General features: G+C 35.4%; 1 protein-coding gene across 1 annotated transcript in view; it reads left to right on the top strand.

The window, feature by feature from the left end:
• LOC118179302 (retinal Mueller cells isomerohydrolase-like) overlaps nt 1-21,358 on the top strand; it is a 49,072-nt gene that overhangs the window by 19,930 nt on the left and 7,784 nt on the right. Inside the window, exons 5-8 of the mRNA XM_085824291.1 lie at nt 4,782-4,999; nt 8,697-8,969; nt 12,496-12,598; nt 14,087-14,193. Of these exons, the coding sequence (XP_085680417.1) occupies nt 4,782-4,999; nt 8,697-8,969; nt 12,496-12,598; nt 14,087-14,193 (701 nt within the window). The remainder of the gene's footprint in view (nt 1-4,781; nt 5,000-8,696; nt 8,970-12,495; nt 12,599-14,086; nt 14,194-21,358) is intronic.

The raw sequence follows: 21,358 nt of genomic DNA, 5'->3' as shown, positions 1-21,358 counted from the left end.
GCTCGGCTTTACTGTGTGCAGCCGATTAAGCGGTTTAGATTTGGTAGCAGCTAGTCATGTAGCTAAAAGTTAATTCATTATGGTTGTACATACTATTTTATGTTCAAGTCACTTAGCCACAAGTGGTGGTTAATTTGTAAGCACCGAGTGAGAGCATGTTCCCTTCTGTTTAATGAAAATAAAAAGGTTATTATAACCTTCGTCTGCAGTCATCAAGACATAGCGAGAATTCGCTACTTCGTCTTTCAGTAGGGTCTACAATTTTTGCTCCCAAAACACACAAGAAGACTCTACAAGTGGCGCTCGAACTAAAAAAGGCGGTGAATGATGATTCTTCACCACCAGTATTTGGCAGTTGCATCCCCTAATTCCCAGTCGCCCTTTAAAAGGGGGAGTATACTGTATTATCTCCCTCCTTCCAGCATGCCTTCGCCGTGTAACGGTTAGCGCATTGGGTCGTATTCAAGAGGTCTAGGTTCGAGTCCCGGCCAGGGCATTGCTCATTTTTCACGTTTCTTACTTCAAAATAGCCTAATGACTCTACAAGTATGGAATGGGAACGTATGATAGAGATCTAAGGTTCACTAAGGCGTTTATTCCATCGCGGCAAATACTTTAGTTGATATATTTAACTCTAGCCATTATCGAATTCCCTGCTACCATTTTAAAGAAACAGAAACTGTCACCAAATAGTGGGACCTAGGGCCGATAATGAATAGGCATGACGTCACATACAATCATAAAAGTTTCGTTTTGTTTTGTGTAAATCTGATTAGCTCTCTGTAAGCCGGTTTAGTTTTTGTAAAGAAGGTTATGCGTTAACTGCTATTTATGTATTTCCCCCTAGTAGTTTCAGAAAATGGTTCAAATTTTGAATCTTCTTTCAACGGATAACATGCAATAGAATAGTTTACAAATTTTGAAATCTTTTCATCGGGGGAAAAGTGTGCATCCCTTCAACAAGAAAAGGGCTATGCACCTTTATTTAAAACGAGAATGAAAACTTTTTATGCATTTGTGATTGGCAATCGGTAAAATTAGACCTTGTACATTGTACAGAAGAGCCAAAAAATTTAAAGAATGATTAAAAAAAGGATGAAAAAGTATAAAAATACCCAATAATTTCCTTATTTCCCATGCATTCTATGCAACATCGGAAGACAAGCCGGCGAAATAATAAATTACTACCCTCCAACGAGATTTTTATTGTCATATGATAATGGATGCGACTTTAGACATTCTTCTCAACATTTTACAGCATTCTACAAGTAGGTCAACATTGTTCATTATTGTGCAAGCATTAAATACATGATAATCTTCTTCTCTTGTTTCCTTTTCTCCAGCAACAAAGTCCTGCATTTTGCATTTTTTCTGTAAATTTTATTTTGTTTGACTTTTCGTGACTTTCTTTTCCTTCTTAAGTTACTTACCTAAGTTGGTATATAGTCGTTGCGTATAATGCCTACGTATAATATATAATAGCTGAGGAAAGTATTAAATTGCTCGTTAAAATACAAGTCACATTTTATATTTTACGTAAAATGTGTTCTGTGGTTTTCCTAGGCATTCCATATAATGTCTATGTTTTACAAATTGCCTATAATATATATAACATCGTCGTTGTTAGAACGAGAAAAAGGTGTGCAAATAAATGAAGTTAAAACAGCCGTTCTCGGAAATAGTGAGATGAACAAATGTTTTACCTTTGTACTGTCCTTGGAAATCACGGTACAATTTTCACCGTAGCTAGTAAGAAACATGAATTTACTTTATCTCTTTCTTCGAGATCCTTCAAACTGTTGTTTATTTTATAGCTCTCATGTCTGATGTTTTATTCGTTTTCATTCATTAAAAATACCGAATTTCATGATAATCTTCTTTATCATACTTAAATATTTAATCTTAGTTTCGGAAATTTGTGTGATAAATTTACATAATATGTTCATTACATCAAACGAAATAATTATACAATATAGTACGTGTCCCATCTATGGCCGAATAGTTAAGACCACTTAATACTAGTAATTCGACCTAGTCCGAGCGGGATGGCTGCATGAGTGGTTTTCATAGATCTTCCTATGTGCAACATAACTATGAACCAATTGCTCTTAGAAGAAAGTTCTCCACGAAGGCTTAAGTAGATAGTCATCATGTGATTTACTACATTCAAATAACCTAACACATACAATACATGGATATTCAAAGTACGTTAGTTAACATAATTGTGATCGTTAGTGATTAAATCGCTAATTTTATGGTAATTATTAACAAGTTGAACTTTCATTTTTAAGTGTTTGTTTCGTTTATAAGAAAAGAAATAAATGGGAAAGAATGGGAAATGTAATAAATCTTAAAACAGGGATGGTCGTAAACGTTTAATTAAATGCTTGAAATCGTTTTTTGCTTTTCTAGATGTTCTTTCCTGAGCTAAGATTACCTGTAGAAATACAAATAGCTACTTCTAAAATGTTCTAAGATTTAAGGATTCTAAACCACCGTAAATAACAGCAAATTTTTAAAAATTTGACGTCACACTTGGAGAAGGAAACCTGTATGCACTTTAGCGATGAGTGACTAACGCTTTTTTCCATTAACTTATATAAAATAATTATCGTATTCAGCAAATGGAAATGTGTCACCTAAAACCAATAAATTTTCTCATTTTCACGTTGCCCGTTCAACATCACATTGCCCGAACACATCCGATGGCCAAGTTACTATTTGCTTATATTTGGAGTTGGAAGACGATCTCATTCTTTTAAATAAACAAGACTTAACAAGAAGTATTCCGCAAGTGGTTTTGATAATAATAGATGTATTTTATGTTAATGAGATTCAACGCGGTAAGTGAAGGGGCTTATATGTAGTTTATAGATTAAATAAGAATCTAAAACTTCATGATCTGCATCTTATACCAAATGTTTGGGGCCCTCTTCGGAGGGCAATTGCAGTTTGCCTTCCTCTTCCACCTAGTTACTTTTCAAGGCTTTAAAAGAAGGTTGAATGAGTAGAATCACCTGCATGAGTAGAATCACCTGCCATAAGACCACATAAACTGCCTCATTTTCCAGTATGAACAAGTATTTCCAGTATGAACTTACATTGAGAGAGCTGTATGATTGTTAGAGGACCATACCCCCATTATCCTTCTTTTCTGTCTCTTGCAACTTCTCTTTTAGATCTTCCTGCACAGATGAGCTTACGCGGACTCATGCATGTGTACCATGAGTTTTGCGTAGTGTATTTTTTATATTATATCAACCTATGTCCATACTAAAGTTCATTAAAATGCGTCCATCAGTGTTGAATATAATCAACTATACTTGAAAGTTTTTCATTTTTAGCCAGTGTAGATAGTAGCAAATTTTGTTTCAAAATATCTTTGTTTAAAATGTTGTATGTAAAAGAACACTAAGATCAGTATAAAATTACATAAGATCAGTATAAAATTACATATCAGCTGTAAGAAGAAACATAATGCCATCTTAATTAGCCTTTCTAATTTTAAATACCTTATCTTTAAATTTTAAATCTAAAATTTGATGCAAATTATTGAAAATCGCATCAAGCATGCATATAAAGCAGCATGTAATGAAACTAAATAAAGTCTATCGCGAGTCTAATATTATATTAATAAAGAAAACCTTCTATGTTTCGGTGGCATTGTAAGGATCTTAAGTTTTACTAACGTTTATTTTATTTTAAATCTTTACTATCACTTCTTATTTTCTACTTCCGGCCAGAATTAAAAGCTTTAACTTATTTATGCAAATTTGTTGGCGAACGCCAAGTACTTAAGTTGTGGCTTTTGGCCAAGCAAACAGAGGAAGGATTTAGTAGAAGCAGGCCGCTTGCCTTAGCAGTTTTACTCGGTTGCTGGTTGCCTTCCAGGCCAGAGGTTTAATCCTCTTAATAATTTTTAAACGTATTGTAGTGTTAACAGTTCTCTGTACTACATACGGCTTCCTGTTAATATACGGCCAATCTTCCACGTAGGCCCTTGTTTATTATTCCAAAGTTAAGTTAGAGTTTAGTTAATATTTTTATATTCTTACGTTCAGACCACAAGTGGTTGGTCTCTGTATTCCGAAGTCCGGAAATTATTGTAAAGAGGGAAAAATAAAGGGTTTCGTATACCCTTCCTGTGTATCTTGTCTACTTCCCACATTTATTGAACATAGCTTTAGTAAGCTCCCTGTTCCGAGTCAGGTTCTTGAATGTTCCCCAAGCAAGTAAGGAGAAACACAGAACCTGATAGCATTATTAATAGTTTTAAAAAATCTTAAAACAACTCACAGTCAAAAGTTAGAAAATATGTAGGCATCAAGAAATACGCAGTCAGTAATGGCAGTAACACAAATTTTTAACTCTGCCTGTAAGCCAGCCACATAGGAACTTAAGAACTATGAGCTCCACGGATTGTCAGTTGTTCTTTGTTATATTCAAAGCTCCTAGTGGTTACAGTTTTGTGGCCCAGCAACATACATCTGGAACAAGATACGGCTGAACATAGATTTGGGTTTTGAAAATAACATACTTAATGGGCATTCAGCATATTATATTAAATACTATCAGAAATGAATGAATGCGTACCCACGAGTTCGATGTTGAGAAAGGTACAACTTATTTTCACTGAATTTTCTGATTTACGGATTGAATTCAATTCGTATTAAGTCCTATTAAGTCAGTTTCCCATTACATTTGCTACTGTTTTATCCTATATATAGATCTGTGCCAGTAACTTCTATAATACTGTACTCTTTGCTCTGTCTTATTTTCAGAAAATAAGAATGCAAATCCTTTCGAACACGGATCCGTGATTTGCGTTATTCCATCTTCCAAACGCTTCCATCTGAGCTACCACCACAGCTTTGGCATGACGGAAAATTACTTTATGTTTGTGGAACAACCTCTGCATATCTCCATACCTAAAATGACATGGGCGCATTTCGTCGCTGGTACTTATGGTGATGCTCTTCATTGGGATTCAAATGGTCAGGTAATATTTATTTTATTTGGTGTTCAATATTTAACTGGAAACATTAATTCAAAAACGCGCATTTCCATTTCTTCAGCTGTATGCGCTCACAGAGGGAGGATATAATGGATATAACCGAAAAAGCATTACGATTCGGACAAACTTCGTTCGTTACTAGCGCAAAATAGAATACATTAAAGATAAAAAAAATGTCCTTTTCCGACTAAGTAGCCTAGCACAATGCTTGCCAAAGAAAGTAGATTAAGAGAAAGGGCAATACTGAGAGAATATTCTAATTGCATGAATTTCTGTATATTGTTAAGCTGCATAGCATAAATAGCAGGTGAGCAAGGCTGTGACAGGTTGTACTGTTGTTCCAGGCAAAGCAAGTTAACTTATTGCTTGGAATACGGACTAAAACAATTGGGCAGTCCAGCGATGTTGGCGCTAGTGTAATTTAGAATGCTCAGCAGCGAAATCGCTCGCCAGACATGACATTCATATTCTTGACTCTCAGGCTTGAACTGACTTTTGGTAAATCAGCAAGGTACGGCCTACGAGCCAAGAGATCTGAGATTTATTTTTAAACGTTACAGAATGTCAGTATACATTAAACTATAGTAGTGTCAACTGTCAACAATCATCCACTACAAGACTTACAAGCAGCTTTCTCTACAAGACAAAGCTGGTGCAGCCAGGTGAAAGAAACCTGTAATTAACGATTCTTTTCAGTGCACTTCAAAGAAGTACTACAACCACTGGATAACCGTAGGAACGTAAACAATTTATTCATTATAAAATGCTTCCAATATCTTTACGAATAACACTGATCCCATTGTTTTCCGCCATGCATGGTCACAAGTCGCGTCTGCACGTCTATCTGAAATTTTATGATGCTGTTTTCGGGAGCACGCTGCAGGCCAGAATGTCAGTTTTGCCTATCAGTTTCTTGCAAGCGTAGTCTGCATTATTTACAATTGTATCCGCTCCAGTCAACACAAGAAAATATTGAACTAATTTTAGAACGTCAGTAATCAGTCACATTCCTCACAGATCTTCAGTAAATAATGTATACATGACTGAAGACGTATCGGTTGGAACATGAAATGTACAACTGCAAAGGTTACCGTTAATTAAGAAAAAATAAAAATCACGATTGCTAAAAAGTTACATGTGAAACTGAAGTTAATGAAACTGACGCACAGTATACAACACAGTAAGCTATAAAATAACAGGAAGAGAAAATACCAGACAAATATGGTGTTATAGAAATTAGCATAAGTATAAAACGAACCATTCGGATGTGCGAGTTTGGAATAGGAAAATTATCTTCAATGCGGAGTATGATCTGCCTTAGAAGCAATAAGCATATACAGCTGTCAATTATGTAGTCTGTAAGTTCTGTATGAAGTTCATTGCTCTTGCAAAGCATTTGGTGACAAGGGCTTGAAAGCAGCTATACGTCTTCCTAGAACATCTGAAACATGCTCCGATAGGATTCAGGTCCGGTGATCGAGCTGTGAATTGTTTGCTGATGAAGATAATCATCCACAATGTGAGCCCTGTGCGGTCTAGCGTTATCGTCCTGAAGCAGAAAATTATCACCTATTGCGCCGACATAAGGGCGCACATAAGCATCAAGGATGGCATGACTATAGGCCTGAGCATTCACGGTTCCACATGGAAAGACATGGAGGCATGTTCGTCTACGGAAAGAGATACCAGCCCAAACACAGACACTGCTTCCTCTGTATGCATCTCTTTCATTTTTAAGTTTAATGCATTTTTAAGTTGGTTTCAATGTTCGTTACTTTGGCTAAAGGTGAAACATTGATACTCATGATACACGATAAGGGAATTATCAGGTAGAAAACCTAAGTTCCTTCACCTTAAAACCAAGTGCATGTCAAAACATTTTATTCGTTTTATGACAACTTTGTGTAGATTCGTGTGCTTGGCGTAGTATCTAATACATCGTTTTGTACTCTAAGGGTAATGTTAGAAAAATGATAAAATAAAAATTAGAGATTTAAAATGGAGGAAAGGATATAAGCATATACAATTTCACTTTAAAATGTTGCATTAAAAGTAACTCTATATTTTAATAATGATTCTGAATTTACAGTTAACATCAATTGTGGCTGAGTTATTGATGTATGAATCTGAAATTGCAGTTATGCAGTTAACTCATTTTAAATGAAAACAAACAGCACCAACATCTCGCAGCCGTGTTGTTAAACCAACACGAAATAATAATAAAATAAAATTACTTAACGAAGTTCTTGTTCACAACAGCACAAAAGTTTAATTCAAACAGAGAAACAACAGAGACTGTTTGCACATTTTTAGACGATTTCTATTGTAATTACAGTATCTAAAATTTTTATTTTTTAAATGTTCAATTTGATAACCTTTATTCTTCATTATCTTTATATAATGAAGAATAAGGATTTTTTTCCTTTATTTTTCATTATATAAAGATAATAAAGAGTTTCCAAGATAATAAAAAGCCTTTTGTTGTATCGAAAAGGTATTTTATCCGATTGCTCTTGAACAGTTACCAAAAGTCTAAGGAGGTTATAGGTCGACATTCGGACAACCCGCTGTCGTGGAGAAAGAAGATGCACATTTCGTTTTTTCGCCTTTTTAAGATTCAAATCAGCATTAATCACTTTGTTTACAGTTGAAACAGAGCATTTTAAGGATTTTGGAGCTGTCCTTTGACTGGCCGTATTTTCTTTATCTTACTTTTGTAGCATTTAAAACATTCCGTTTTCCCTTGGAAACGTATTTGGAACTATTGTTTTCACTTGAAGCTAAATTACGCTTTTTTCGTTTTTTGTTGACAACATTACCTATCGTAGCTTTAGATATCGAAACACCGTGTCTTTCATAACGCTTTCTAATAACTAGATACGAGTAATTTTCTTCGGAAAGAACACAATAGCGTTCCGTCCGTCAAAAGCGACATTTTGCATTAAAACAAAACTGTCGATAAGCAGACGATAATTCATACTTTCAAAACTATAGTTACAGCTAAAATAAGATTCCAAGACGAGGGATTTTTTTTACAGCAAAGCAAAATCATCTAAAAAATGTGCGAAGAGCCTATTAATTTTTGCAAATTGAATTATAACAATGGGAAGAGTTTTTGTCGTCTAATGTAATGGATTTTAAAGAGGCTATCAGACTTTCGAGAGCAAGAAAACATACAGAATCAATGATTCCTTCATCAGGATTCAAACCACATAGATCTTTAATTAGCAGCTTAATGTGTTAATAATTTGCACCACAAACGCATGTGTGGACTAATGCGATAATTCCGTATAATGATTCCGGATTTGCACTAACACTTGTATTAGATAGGATGAATATGTAAATTCTAAGTACATTAAATAAACAAAAGCATATCAATTTCAGAGTATAAATAGATTTCTGTAGGAAAATAAATAGCTATCTTCCATGTTGCTGCATCCAAGCGCCAGGAGATGGAACTTAACGCAGTCGAAATGCATTGCATCGAAACCTTTGATATTTCTTCACTTTTTGTAGGATTTATATCATGACTAATTACCATTGATGAATCTATCTGTCATTATAAAATTACAACTCATTTACAGATATGGTGCATCTTATAAATGCTCCATGCAAAAATTTTAAAAGATTTTATTGCAAAATTCTATTAAATTTTATTGCTTTTATATTTTACCCAATGTAGTGCCGTTTTCATGTTGTTCGGCGAACAGATGGGAAACTTCTAGACACTGTTTATGTTTCTAAAGGTTTCTTCGTGTTTCATCACATAAATGCTTATGAGGAAGATGGTCATTTGGTGGTGGATATGTGCATTTATGAGCAAGGAGATGCTATCAAAACGCTGTATGTGAAAGCTCTTGAAGAACTTTTCACGAATCCCAAGAAATTTTCTGAACCTTTCGTTTCAAGAGGGAAAAGATTCGTATTGCCATTAGAACTATTTGGTGAAAATATAGTGAGTATTCTAAAATAATTTAATCATTAGTGCAGTTTAGTGTTTTGTATTTCAGAATGTGATTTTTATCTAAGATTTAAAAATTCTTATCCTTAACTTTAAAGGCAATTACCATAGGGTATTGGTAATTAATATAACAGCCAGCAATATGATTTTATATGTGCTACAGTTTTAACTAAACGCTACGGTAGAAAATGATTATATGTATTATACACTGGTGTACAAAAATTAAGGACGAGACGGTTTTTTCAATATAAATTTGTACAAAAGCTTTCCAAATCAACACATTTAATACCGTAAGATCCCCAATACGTAAGGACATGAGTAATGTAAGCAACACTTACTAAAAGAGAAATCAGAGGGATAAAAAGAAGCTTTATTGAAAAAGTAGCATGGAGGGCAATGAGACTGAAGGCCGAAACATCCCTGTGATGGGTGTCCAGCAAGAAACATCCGGTCTTTAATAGGGGAGATATGATCTCCCCTGACTGCTAGGCAGGTTTCACAGCGTTTGCCCATGCTGAGAATGAGGGTGTCAATGAGTTGTTGAGGCATTGCTGCCCATTCGTCTTGCAGCGCCAATCGAAGCTCCGGAATCGTTACTGGTGGTAAGGTACGAGCTGCCAAGCGTTTGCCTAAAAAATCCCATACATGCTCGAAGGGATTGAGTTCCGGAGATCGTGCCGGCCAATCCATACATTCAATATCCTCACACTTCGGCAGCTACTGTGCGATGACATGGTGCATTGTCGTCCATGAAAAGGAACTGCAGACCCATAGCGCCTCTAAAAAGACGCATATATGGAAGAAGAATCTCGTTACAATAACGGGTCCCGTTGACTGAACCTGCGTCGAAGATGTGAAGGTCTGTACGACTACCAAGCATGATGCCTCCCCAAACGAGAACACCGCCACCTCCATACCTGTCCCTTTCAATGATATTCGAGGGATGATTGCGGCTTCCCCGCTCTCTCCAAATGAGTATGCGATGAGAATCGCTACTCAGACTGAATCTGTTCTCATCTGTAAAGAGTACTCGTCCCCGTTCATTGTCTCTCCAATTCCGGTGTTCCCGGCACCACAGAGAACGCCTTCTCCGATGGGCAGGCGTTAGAGGTACACACCGTACAGGGCGTCGAGCAAACAGACCACCACCGTGCAGTCTTCTGGCCACGGTAAAACGCCATACTGGTCGTCCATTTGCCTGTGTCGTATGTCTAGCGATTTCTCCCGCTGTCTGCCGCCTGTTTCTTCTGGCCTGTAAGGCAATATACCGGTCATCTGCGGGTGTGGTTCCTCGTGGACGACCACTACTAAACCCCTGGATAGCTGTTCCTGTAGTTTGAAATTGTCTCCAAAGTCGTGAAACGATGCTGTGAGCAATTCCGAACTCTGCAGCCACACTTGTCACACTGCGGCCTTCCTCCAACTTCCCAATGATTCGACCTCGGGTAAAAGCATCCAGATGTCGTCTACAGATTGATTATTTGCCATTTCTCGCTGAGGCAGCAACTCGGTGTGATTTTTAACTGCTATACGGCGTGCAATCTCTTTGCCAGAAATACTGATCTTACACCGACAACATGGCTTATACTACTCAGACACTTCCCCATTTCGTCTACCTGCATATCTGTGCATGTGCTACCGTACATCACCTTACTTAATCTCCTGATTGGTCTTTCTGTCCGCTCTGCCTCTTCGTTCAGCTGATATGCTAATTTTTCGACTTCGTCCTTAATTTTTGCACACCAGTGTATAGTTAGCCATGCTACTTTCACTAATGTCTCGCGTTTCCAAAGAAATTTTTAATTTGGTACCAAATCTGTCTGCAGTTTTACCTTTTACCACATATCTAAGAAATAGTTTCCTAAATATTGGACTTTTTTTAACTTACCACACTGTCGAATTCTGTAAATCAGTTGTTTACAAACTGTGCGTCACGGAGCCTCTGGTTTTCTGTAAGTGGTTTATAGGAGCGGCATAAAATATTTCAATACTTTTCATAAAAATTTTGTACATTTTAGAATTTGATCGTCCGCGTGTTGGTACTATGACAAGAGGAATGTTTCACTAGTTCTGCTTCTACTATTGTTTTTGAAAAGCACCTACCAAACTATCAGCTCGTTTACAAATTCCTTTCAAGAAGGCATTGTCGACAAATTATGGATTCAAGACCCACAGAACGTAAACTGTATCTGAATTTAATTTTACAGAAGGAAATAAATCTTAATGAGCTATCTTGCGACGATATACCGCAGAAAAAAAATACGTTACCAGGAAATAATTACTTTTGAATATCATAAGAAAGATGTTTGTATAGGAAATCCTGTGTGTGCAAACTGAGGTTTTTGGCGGTTGCAGTGTAAAAAGCAACTACAGTGGGAAAAATGAATGTGGAACGGGAATTGAAGTGACTATGTCCAATGTCATTTCAAAGATGTGAAGGAAAAGATTCACTCTGCTTACTATTTGCGTTTCTTTTGTGCAAAGCTATGATTATTCGAAATGTTTCACATAAAGTGTTTCTGAATTTGATATACATTTTTATTTCATGTATATGTTACGGTGACGGTGTAACACCGAAATCTGGAGAATGTCGACTTTCACCGGTGAATGTCAACATTCACATAGCCGCTTGGTATATATCCGAAATATTTTCCAAGTACTCTTATTTCTGACTTACACAGGTAAATGTCGACATTCACCATGTACTAATGGTGAATATTGAACATGTAAGAATATTATATTTTCTTCTCCGTCATTCAGTCGCGGAAAAACGCACCTGAGACTTAAAATAAGAACGTAAGAACGTTGTAGAGACATTAGATATTTTTGAAAGCAGGAGAGATGAAAACTACCCTCGCCGACCACGAAGACGTGCTAAGAATTATACCACGAAGTCATGCTTGGCAGGAGAAATACCTTATAAGAGTAGTACGAAACTGTGAATAGATTCAAAATTTCAAATTTTATATTTTCTAAAATGGAAATCTAAAATTAATGCTTGTATATTAAAATTTTATTGATGTAATAGATGCGTTTTAAAACATCTGCATTTGCAATTTAACACGTGTAGTTGCCTTCAGAAATATTTATATATTATTTTCAAAACTTTTTCTTAATTACATCTCGAAGAATGTTGATTGTATAAGAACAGAATCTTCGTTTGTTGAATTATTCTGCTGTTAAAAAACCTCAGCTCGTATAAACCTGTAACTTTAGATGATTTTTTTAACAGTAACATGTCTCTTAGCTGAAACTGTTTAAATCTGAAATTTGCCGTATTTGTTGTATTTCTGCATTGTGACCATTGGTCTGCGACCAACCATTCAAAAGATATTTAGCCATACATTCGTTTTGAAATACTATACTATACTTAAACTGGAAACTTTTAAATTTTAACACACCTTAAAAATAGTAAAAATGTCAAAATATATTTTATTGATCTTTTAATACTTATGATACACACTGAATTTATATACGTATAAGTAGTGTATATGCATCATATGCAATTTTATGTTTGTAGGAGGAGGATAAAAATCTTGTTACTCTAGCAAATTCTGAAGCCAAAGCATATCGTCAGTCAGGAGGCAGCATATTTCTCGAGCCTGAATGCCTTACTGGTTTAGGTAAAATCAATTTAAAGAAATTATTAAGAGAATTAATATTTAAAAAAATTATGCAAAATTTATGAATTTTAGAAAACAGTTTGAAATTTGCATTACATATTATTACGCTGAAATATTATTTTTGAAGGCTGTATTTAGAACGGTAAAAAGCAAAATTCAGTTTTTATGTGATGAGGTTTACTAAAAGTGAGTCTTTAAGATGAGGTATTATAAAGGCTCGCTGCAACAGGAGAAACAAAGGAACTGCCTTCTTTTCTTTAGAAGAAAATTATTCATTTCAGCAATAAAATTATTGCTTCCGCATGTAGAAAAATTATTTCTCCTAATCAGTATTGCAACGAAGTACGTAAATTCACTTTTCTTTTAAGCTCTTCTGGCTTTTTTGATATGGCATTCAAATCATTTCAACTTCTGTTTGATTCAAAATTCCGATCCACTCTTCATTTAATGTTGGACTTAAAACAATGTCGTATTAAATCTTTGTCCATTACTGATAACCGTCTCATAATAGCTAAGAGATCTACCGATTTTTGAAAACCCACCAAACTTTAATACGTTAGCCAAGAATATATGAAAAAATTAGTACTGAATATAATAAATTAATAAGTATATAAAAATTAAAAAACCTACATCGAATTTTGAAAGGAATCAATATGGAATATAATATTGTTCATTGCAAGTACGCATGTTTGCAAAATTTTCAGGAAACAGATTTTGTACCGGGAGGTAAAAAGCAAATTTCAAGATTTGCTTCAACTTCACAAGCATTAAATAACACCACTTAGGAAAAGAGGCAGTTCGTGAATGAAATACGTAATTTAAAGCATTCTGCGCATGTGCTATAGTGATGCAAAAATTAGCTTACTGAGACGGTTTTCACAGGATTTGACAGGATAGTTTTATTTTCAAGGTCTCTTTTACACAAATCGACGACTTATTTTCAACCTTTCTCTTTTCCAAATCGTAGAAACGTGTCACAAAATAAAGGAATATCTCTAGTAAGTGCTAATAATATAAAATAAGTCGTATTTAAAATGAAAAGCTATGTATTTGAAATCAGTTGATGTTTTAACCACTTAATCTACAAAATTTTTAATTTTGATTACAAAATGAGAACCTACAGAATAAACCCAGTTACTAATTGTGATTGGTTTGTTTTTATGGGGCGAAATCCAAACTCAGGTCTCTGGTTTATTTTCTAATAACATTGTAAGACTAATTGTAGGAAACTTTAAACTATACTGAAATCTCATAGGTTCTCATTTAGGTTCGCTATAGGTTCTTAATTTGATTACAAAATGAGAACCTACCGAATAAACCCAATTTCTGATTGTGATTGGTTTGTTTTTATGGTGCGAAATCCAAACTCAGGTCTCTGGTGTATTTTCTAATAACATTGTAAGACTAATTGTAAGAAACTTTAAACTATACTGAGTTTCTTGCTTATTTCATCGTTTGGGTAAATTGGCTGTAATGTTTCTTTTGCAGATCCCTGGGCTCCAGAACTTCCAAGAATTAATTACGATTATAACGGACGAAAATACAAGTATTACTACGCTATAGCAAGGAATGAAACTTTGGAAAGGACACATCTAGTAAGATACAAACTGTATACTTTCAGATATTGCTAATTGCTATGTAAATAAATATTCGTGTGTGTACACTTAGTAAACAATGAAAGCGGGAATAGTTCTGTATCTCCCATTCTACTCGTTTGATTGACGAAATTCAACTTGCGTTTTTCATATCTCGAAAGCGCGACTTACAATTATATGTATATATTACGCGGCAGGTACAATTCAGAACAATGGCTTTTTTAAGAAATAAGGACAACGCACTTTGTAAAAGAAAGATCAACGGACTAAAAACGTATTAACAATGCAACAATATATATCCTCCCTTTTAACTATGTACATTTGTTGCATGTAAACTGGGGTTGATTTCCATTTTGTACACACGCTTCATGGAACCACGTACTACACTCTCCAACACATTTAACACACTTAATTCGCCGTTATCAGTGTCTGAAATTGATTTGTCTTCATTTTTAATGTCATCATTGTCATTTTCACTCAAATCAGAACTATCAGAAATATATTTTTGATTTTCTACTTTCTTCTTTTCTTCATTAAATTTAACATTTCTGGAAACAATGATGCGTCTTGTTTCTGGAATCATTAAACAATATCCCATTGTGGAATAGCCTACAAATATCATTCTGACAGATTTTTCATCTAGTTTCTTTCTTTGCGATGGTGGCACTAGAGTATAAGCATCACAGCCAAATACACGCATGTTTGTTAAATCAGGATTTTCACCATACTTCAGAAAATAAGGAACACGATTTTTAATTGAACTATTTGGGAGTCGATTATTTATATAAGCAGCCGTACGTACTGCTTCACGCCAAAGGAATTTTGGTAATTTTGCCTCATTGCTCTAGCTTTTTCCAGTACAGTTCTATTCGCTCGTTCAGCAACACCATTTAGAAAAGGTGTACAGGGAGGTGCAGGGATCTATTTTTACACCTGCACTTTTAGCAATATCATGCAATTCTCCACTGACATATTCTTTGGCATTGTCACAGCGCAGTTTTGTAACAGTGGGATTCAATTTAAAGAATAGCTTGAGTTCATTAACAATGTCACTTTTTCTTTTGAGCAGTCTGATTTCCATAAATCTCGAGTAGTCATCAATTATAGTCATGAAATACTTTTCCCCATGGAGTGTTTGGGGTTCTATTGGACCACATATATCAGTGTGTATACATAAGCGGTTTGGATTCTTTTATGCGAGGACACTTTCTTGTAGGCAAAGCACTTTGGGTTAATCTTTGGATTATGGTAACTTGGCGATCTTTTGGCGAAAATTTGGCGACCAACCCTGCTACAGCAACCTGCTAGTTTTGTTTTGGACGCCATTTTGTTTTCACGAAGTAAAGGCATGTTTTTTTTTCAAACTCAACATTTTTTTCCAGCAATCTGCTAGCTGAATCACGCTTATGCTAGAACTTTTATGGAACAAAAGTGCTTAATCATGACGAATATTAGGTGCGAAATTGGAAGAAAGTGCAGAATCGCCCACTGCTTTCCACATTTTTAAGAATTGAACATACACGGTATCATCCATGTACACGTCGACCTATTTTCACTTAAAAAAACATCCCAGAATTGCACAAAAATGGCATTGCGCACACTCTTGACGTTATCCATGTACACTACTAAAGTCCTAGCTAGTAGTAACCTTTATCGCCTTACCAAAATGTCGCCAAACTACCTGTTACCATATTCCATAGATTAGCCGCACTTTGTTTGGCACGAACACATACTTCACAAAAGGATCCTTTTGTAGGAAGATTCATTAGTTTTAATTTTTGATCACAGCAGTGTCCTAATCTTCTGTGCCATAAATCATCATTCTTTACTGCTAAAGCTGTAAATAGATTTGCTGAAAAATCACTAAAATATTGTCCGCATTTGTCCAAAATATCCAAATCTAAAACGCTTGTTTTTGTGTTCAATGTAAACAATTTATTTAAAAAAATTACGCTTAAACCTGCTGTTTCAATATTTTTGACGGAAATTAATTGTCCGTTTATTGTTAAAATTGTTAGTTTTGGAACGTAAAGATAATCTTTTAACATTATTTCGACACCATTCTTAGTTTTACCGAAAATATCACCAATTCCTTCTACTTCTAAAACCGCCAACTTAGGCGCGCACTTAACAGTTCTAGTCTTGAGCTTAATTGAGGTAAACCATTCCTTGTGAGAAGACATATGAGAAGTTGCACAAGAATCAATAATAAATTGATCATGCACAAGATTTCTAGCCATGAAAGATATTGCAGGCGATGCATACTTGTTACTATTTGAATTTGCCTGCTTTTTAGAATTATCAAAACATTCACTTTCGAAATGACCAGTTTTCCCACAGTTATGACAGACACAGTTCTTTTTCCTACAAAATTTAACAGAATGTTCTTTTCTTTTACAATAAGTACAAAACAATTCTTTACGAGCACTAATAAAAATAGAGTTATCTGTATTTGGTTTAGAATACTTATTTTCATTTTTATAATCGAACATAAGTCTACTTATAACAAAATCTAAACTCAAATTATTGCTTGGCTGATTCTCTAGAGATGCTTTAATATTTTCATATTCCTTTGGCAAAGACATTAAAATGTAAATAATAATATCAAAGTCACTTACTTCAGAGCCAGAGACGCATAGACTACTGACCAGGTTCATTATGCTGTCGATATGCTGTCTTATTGACACATCCTTGGATTTCCCTATGGTAGCTAGACGTTTACGCGTTAAAATTTAACTCACTGCACTTTTAGCGCTATACGTAGCCTGTGGTTTCTTCCATAATTTACATGCCGTGTCTTCACGTTGAAGAGAAGCAATAACATTATCACTTAGAAGCGCAAGTATTAAGGCATAAGCCTTTTTTGATTTCAAAACATCTGCAACTCTGTCCGCAACTGCTTCTGTTTCCAAAAACGTATCCAATTCCCTTGCCGTAAATACTGCTTGAACTCTTCGACACCAAACAGTAAAGTTATTAACACCATCAAATGGTGCGACACCAAAAGCTTCTCTTTCACCTCCGGAAAAAGCCATCATTCACGATACACCAAATCAAAATTACGCGAACGATAAATTATTACACTGAAGGTTCAATTAGGGAAAATAGTCGTATCAGCGAATTCTAACTTTTGAAGGAACCACGCTCTGCTGTTAAACATAGAAAATGCCGTGGTTCGCAAAGCAAATATTTATTACTGAGATATGCAGAGATACACGCAGAGTTGCATGCAAGCAGAGATAAGCGCAGATAAGTAAGTACAAGCACTAGCAGCGATAAGCGGTTACAGAGGTCATATATATAACTGTATAACAGATCATGGTTTAACAAATCATAAACAAGACACAATAAATAACCAATCAAAAGTAACATACAGAATGAGATTTAAGTTTCAGAATAACTCGGACCTGGCTGAAAGCTAATGAATGTATCGACCGTGACAAAAAGCTATACTTCCTTTTAACCAGTAAGGATACGATTACAAATATCTCAACACTACCGCTCAAGAACAGAGTTTCCGACCATCTAGTGCTATGTGATTTTCCATCGTCTAGGTATGCTCTATCTCTCCTGAAAATCTGTAACCGATTTGCTGAAACACCCTGCATATTTAAGGTGTATAGGTCTCCAAATCTGAAACTATGAGCTTGGAAAAGAGAAAAATTACTGATTAAATAAGTAATCCTTAGAACTTGTAGAGACATTAGGTATTTTTTAAAGCAGAAGAGATGAAAAATGAGCAGTGCCCTCCCGGGACTCTAACCACGGAACTCTTGAAAACGCGTCGAGTGTGCTGACCACTACACCACGAAGGCATGCTAATTAAGGCGAGAAAAATACCTTACATACTTCCCCGTTTAGAGGGCGACTGGGGTTTAGGGGACCCAATCGCCGAATCCTGGTGGTAGAGAATCATCATCCACCAACTATTTTTTAGTTCGGGCGCCACTGTAGAGACATTAGATATTTTTTAAAGCAGAAGAGATGAAAAATGAGCAATGCCCTCACCGGGACTCAAACCACGGACCTCTCGAATACACGCCGAGCTTGTTGACCACTACACCACGAAGGCATGCTAAAAAGGTGGGAGAAATATGTTACAAACTTGACACTGCAATTTTTTATTGAAACTTTCACTAGGTAAAAAGCATTGGGAACGGTGTCTTGGAATTTTATAGATGCAGTGAGATAGCAATGTCATTTACGAGCAGACGTTCATGTTTTAGGTTCTAAAATTTTGAAATCTAAAAGTTAAGATTGCATATACCAATTTTACAAAACAATTTTCATTTTAAAAATATATTATAGAATAAATGTATTGAACATATATAAAGATTTAGACATTTTCAATCCATTTTATTTATTACCCATCCATTTCAAACATAAAATCTTATAATGCTTTAAAAATTTTATATAAATTGCTATAAAATATAATTATTGCAATTATTTATTCGTAGTTTGCAATGAGCTTTTTTGTTATTTGTTTTCATTCTGTGCAGCTGATTCTCAACGGGCATAGCCAAGCATTTTGGAAGGTGGTGATGAACTTTCTAATGTTCCTTATAACCACATGTTACTTACTCTGTTATGTTCTTACTATATTTTACTTTCATGTTACTTATTAGTTAACACTACATGTAATCTGACTTGAACTTTGGAATCCTATTCATATACCAAAATAGTAAACAAAGTAAGCAGCTGGTACGGGCTACAATCGCAGGACTGCCAGTTAACAGGTTTTATTTAAGCCTAAAGAAACAATTACTTGTAATTATAAATTAATTTTAATAGCAACATTTTATTAACTTATATGAATTTTACGCTATATTTCAAAACTTTTAAAGTCGCAAAACGTAACACAAGAAAATGGTGAAGTAGCAGAAAATTCGCAAAGTCATACAAGTAAATAAATTTTAATAGCACAGATTTGTCAAAAGTAGTAAATTTGCGAAAAATCCCATGATCTGGCAACACTGCTAATAAAAACAGCAAAGTATTCTTTCTACTTCAATTTATTCATTTTAAAATCATTATTAGATAATTATAATTACAAAAAATACTTGAAAACAGTAAAGAAAAAGTATTGTTTCCTTGTTTGGAAAAAAATTTTCGATACAGCCCATAAAAAATATAAAATATGTGTTTTGTATAAACATGCTTTTCTGAGTACGGCGCAAGAGCAACAATAATTATTTTTATATTTATATTAAATAATCATATTAATTAGGATGTTCAATAATCATTGCTAAAATTACTTGAAACATTTCCTTCTATTCAAAAAATATTTTACTTCTTTCAAAATCATTATAATTACCTAGTTGCGGTTCTCGGCAATTTTATTCAGTCCTGCTGTTTAGTCTTCTCGAATCTCAATATGCGTTTCCTTCTAACATTAAGTTTGGCTATCATACAGAACAAGCAGAATGGAAAATGAAGCCACATAGTTTCATGTCCATCAGAAAGGATTTCTCTTGCCTTAAGGACTAAAGCGGAAGAAACTTCCGCCAGTTTTAATGCATTTTATACTATTACTCATCTTTTTTGGCTATTCATTTCACTATGTTCTCATTTTCATGCACTTATGATCCAGTTCAGCAGGTTTTGTGGGATATGATGCTCTAATACGTATGAAAATCTTCTTAGAACAATGAGTTCTTGCCGTTTTGTGTGATATCTTTACAAGTAAGGTACTACAATTTTTGCGTCCTCGAGTGTTTGGCTTCCACAAAAACAGCCTGTATTCTCTCTACCCTCGAATTCTCCTGTTACAATTTCTTTCATCTTCTATTCAGAATTGCGCAGCAACAGATCTAATACTGACGCCAAATAGCCATCGCGTGCACAATAATAATTGACGCTGTCATCTTTTCTTCTGATTCTTCGTTTCATTTCATCAACAGGCCCACCAGCGGCCGAGCGGTAAAGTCGCTGAACACTGGTAGTTCGGTCCGAGGTTCGAATCCCGCGAACGGGCTGGCTGCATGGGCGTTTTCGTGGTTTTCCCCATGCGTAACGTGTATACGAGCCAGTCCTCCACGAAGGCGTCTCTCCCCTTAGGCAGATAGCCCTCAAAGCTTTGCCATAATCACACACACAGACACAGACATTTCATCAACAGCTGTTATTAGATCCTTTATCTTGACGATTTTGCAAATACGGAATTAAATTATCCCTCGTGGTATTTATGATGCAGACTTCCAACAAGTTTTCAATATAGTACTTTGAGATTCAATTTTTGCTGCTAGTGAAAATTTAGCGGCACATTATCACCACTGAAAATATGCTTGGTTTTCGTGAATAATCCAAAAGAAAATAGATGTTAACAAGTTTTAGATTTCTACATTTCCAAGTTTCACGCAACACACTTTTGCGGTAACTACATGGACTCTTGACTATATAAGCGGTCGGAGTATTTCATTGCAGCCATGAAAACATTCTCACATAAAGCTAGACAATGTGATATTAATTTCTCACAGTCTAGCTCAATAATCTGCCGCCTGTAGAATAGCAAATTGATTAATGAAGTAAAATTTTTATAACCTTCTTGTTATAAATTACATACTCACTGCGTTTTATCGTATAGAAATTTTTACAGGTTCTTGATAAGTGCTTTTCCTCATCTATATTATTTTGGTGCTGTAGTATGTAAATTAAGAATTAGTAATGTGAGAGAATTAAGGAATATACAATGGATATCTCATACATGTGTTTTATTAAAGAAATTTGTAGAGACATTAGGTTGATTGGAAAAGCCGGAAAGTTGAAATATGAGCAATCGCCTTCGGCGGGAATCGAACCAGGGACCTCTGGAATACTGGGCCAGCGTGCAGAACCACTACACCTCGAAGGCACGCTAAGAAAGCGGGAGAAATACCTTATATACTCCCCTTTTTAAAGGGCGACTGGGGTTTTTAGGGGACACAATCGCCAAATCCTGGGTGTGGACAATCCTCATCCAATACCCTTTTAGTTCGGGCGCCACTGTAAAGATATTAGGTTAATTGGGAAAGCCGGAGAGATGAAAAATGAGCAATCGCCTTCGCCGAGAATTGAACCAAGGACATCCGGAATACTGGCCCAGCTTGCTGAACCACTACACCACGAAGGCAGGCTAAGAAAGCGGGAGAAATACCTTATAAGTTCACAAAATGCAAAATGAAAATCA

The sequence above is a fragment of the Stegodyphus dumicola genome, chromosome 1, assembly GCF_044657685.1.
Source record: "Stegodyphus dumicola isolate Sdum_Otavi_A_Nest chromosome 1, ASM4465768v1".
Taxonomy (NCBI): Eukaryota; Metazoa; Arthropoda; class Arachnida; order Araneae; family Eresidae; genus Stegodyphus; species Stegodyphus dumicola.
Note: the sequence above shows the minus strand (reverse complement) of the source record. Positions and strands in the feature narration are given on the sequence as shown.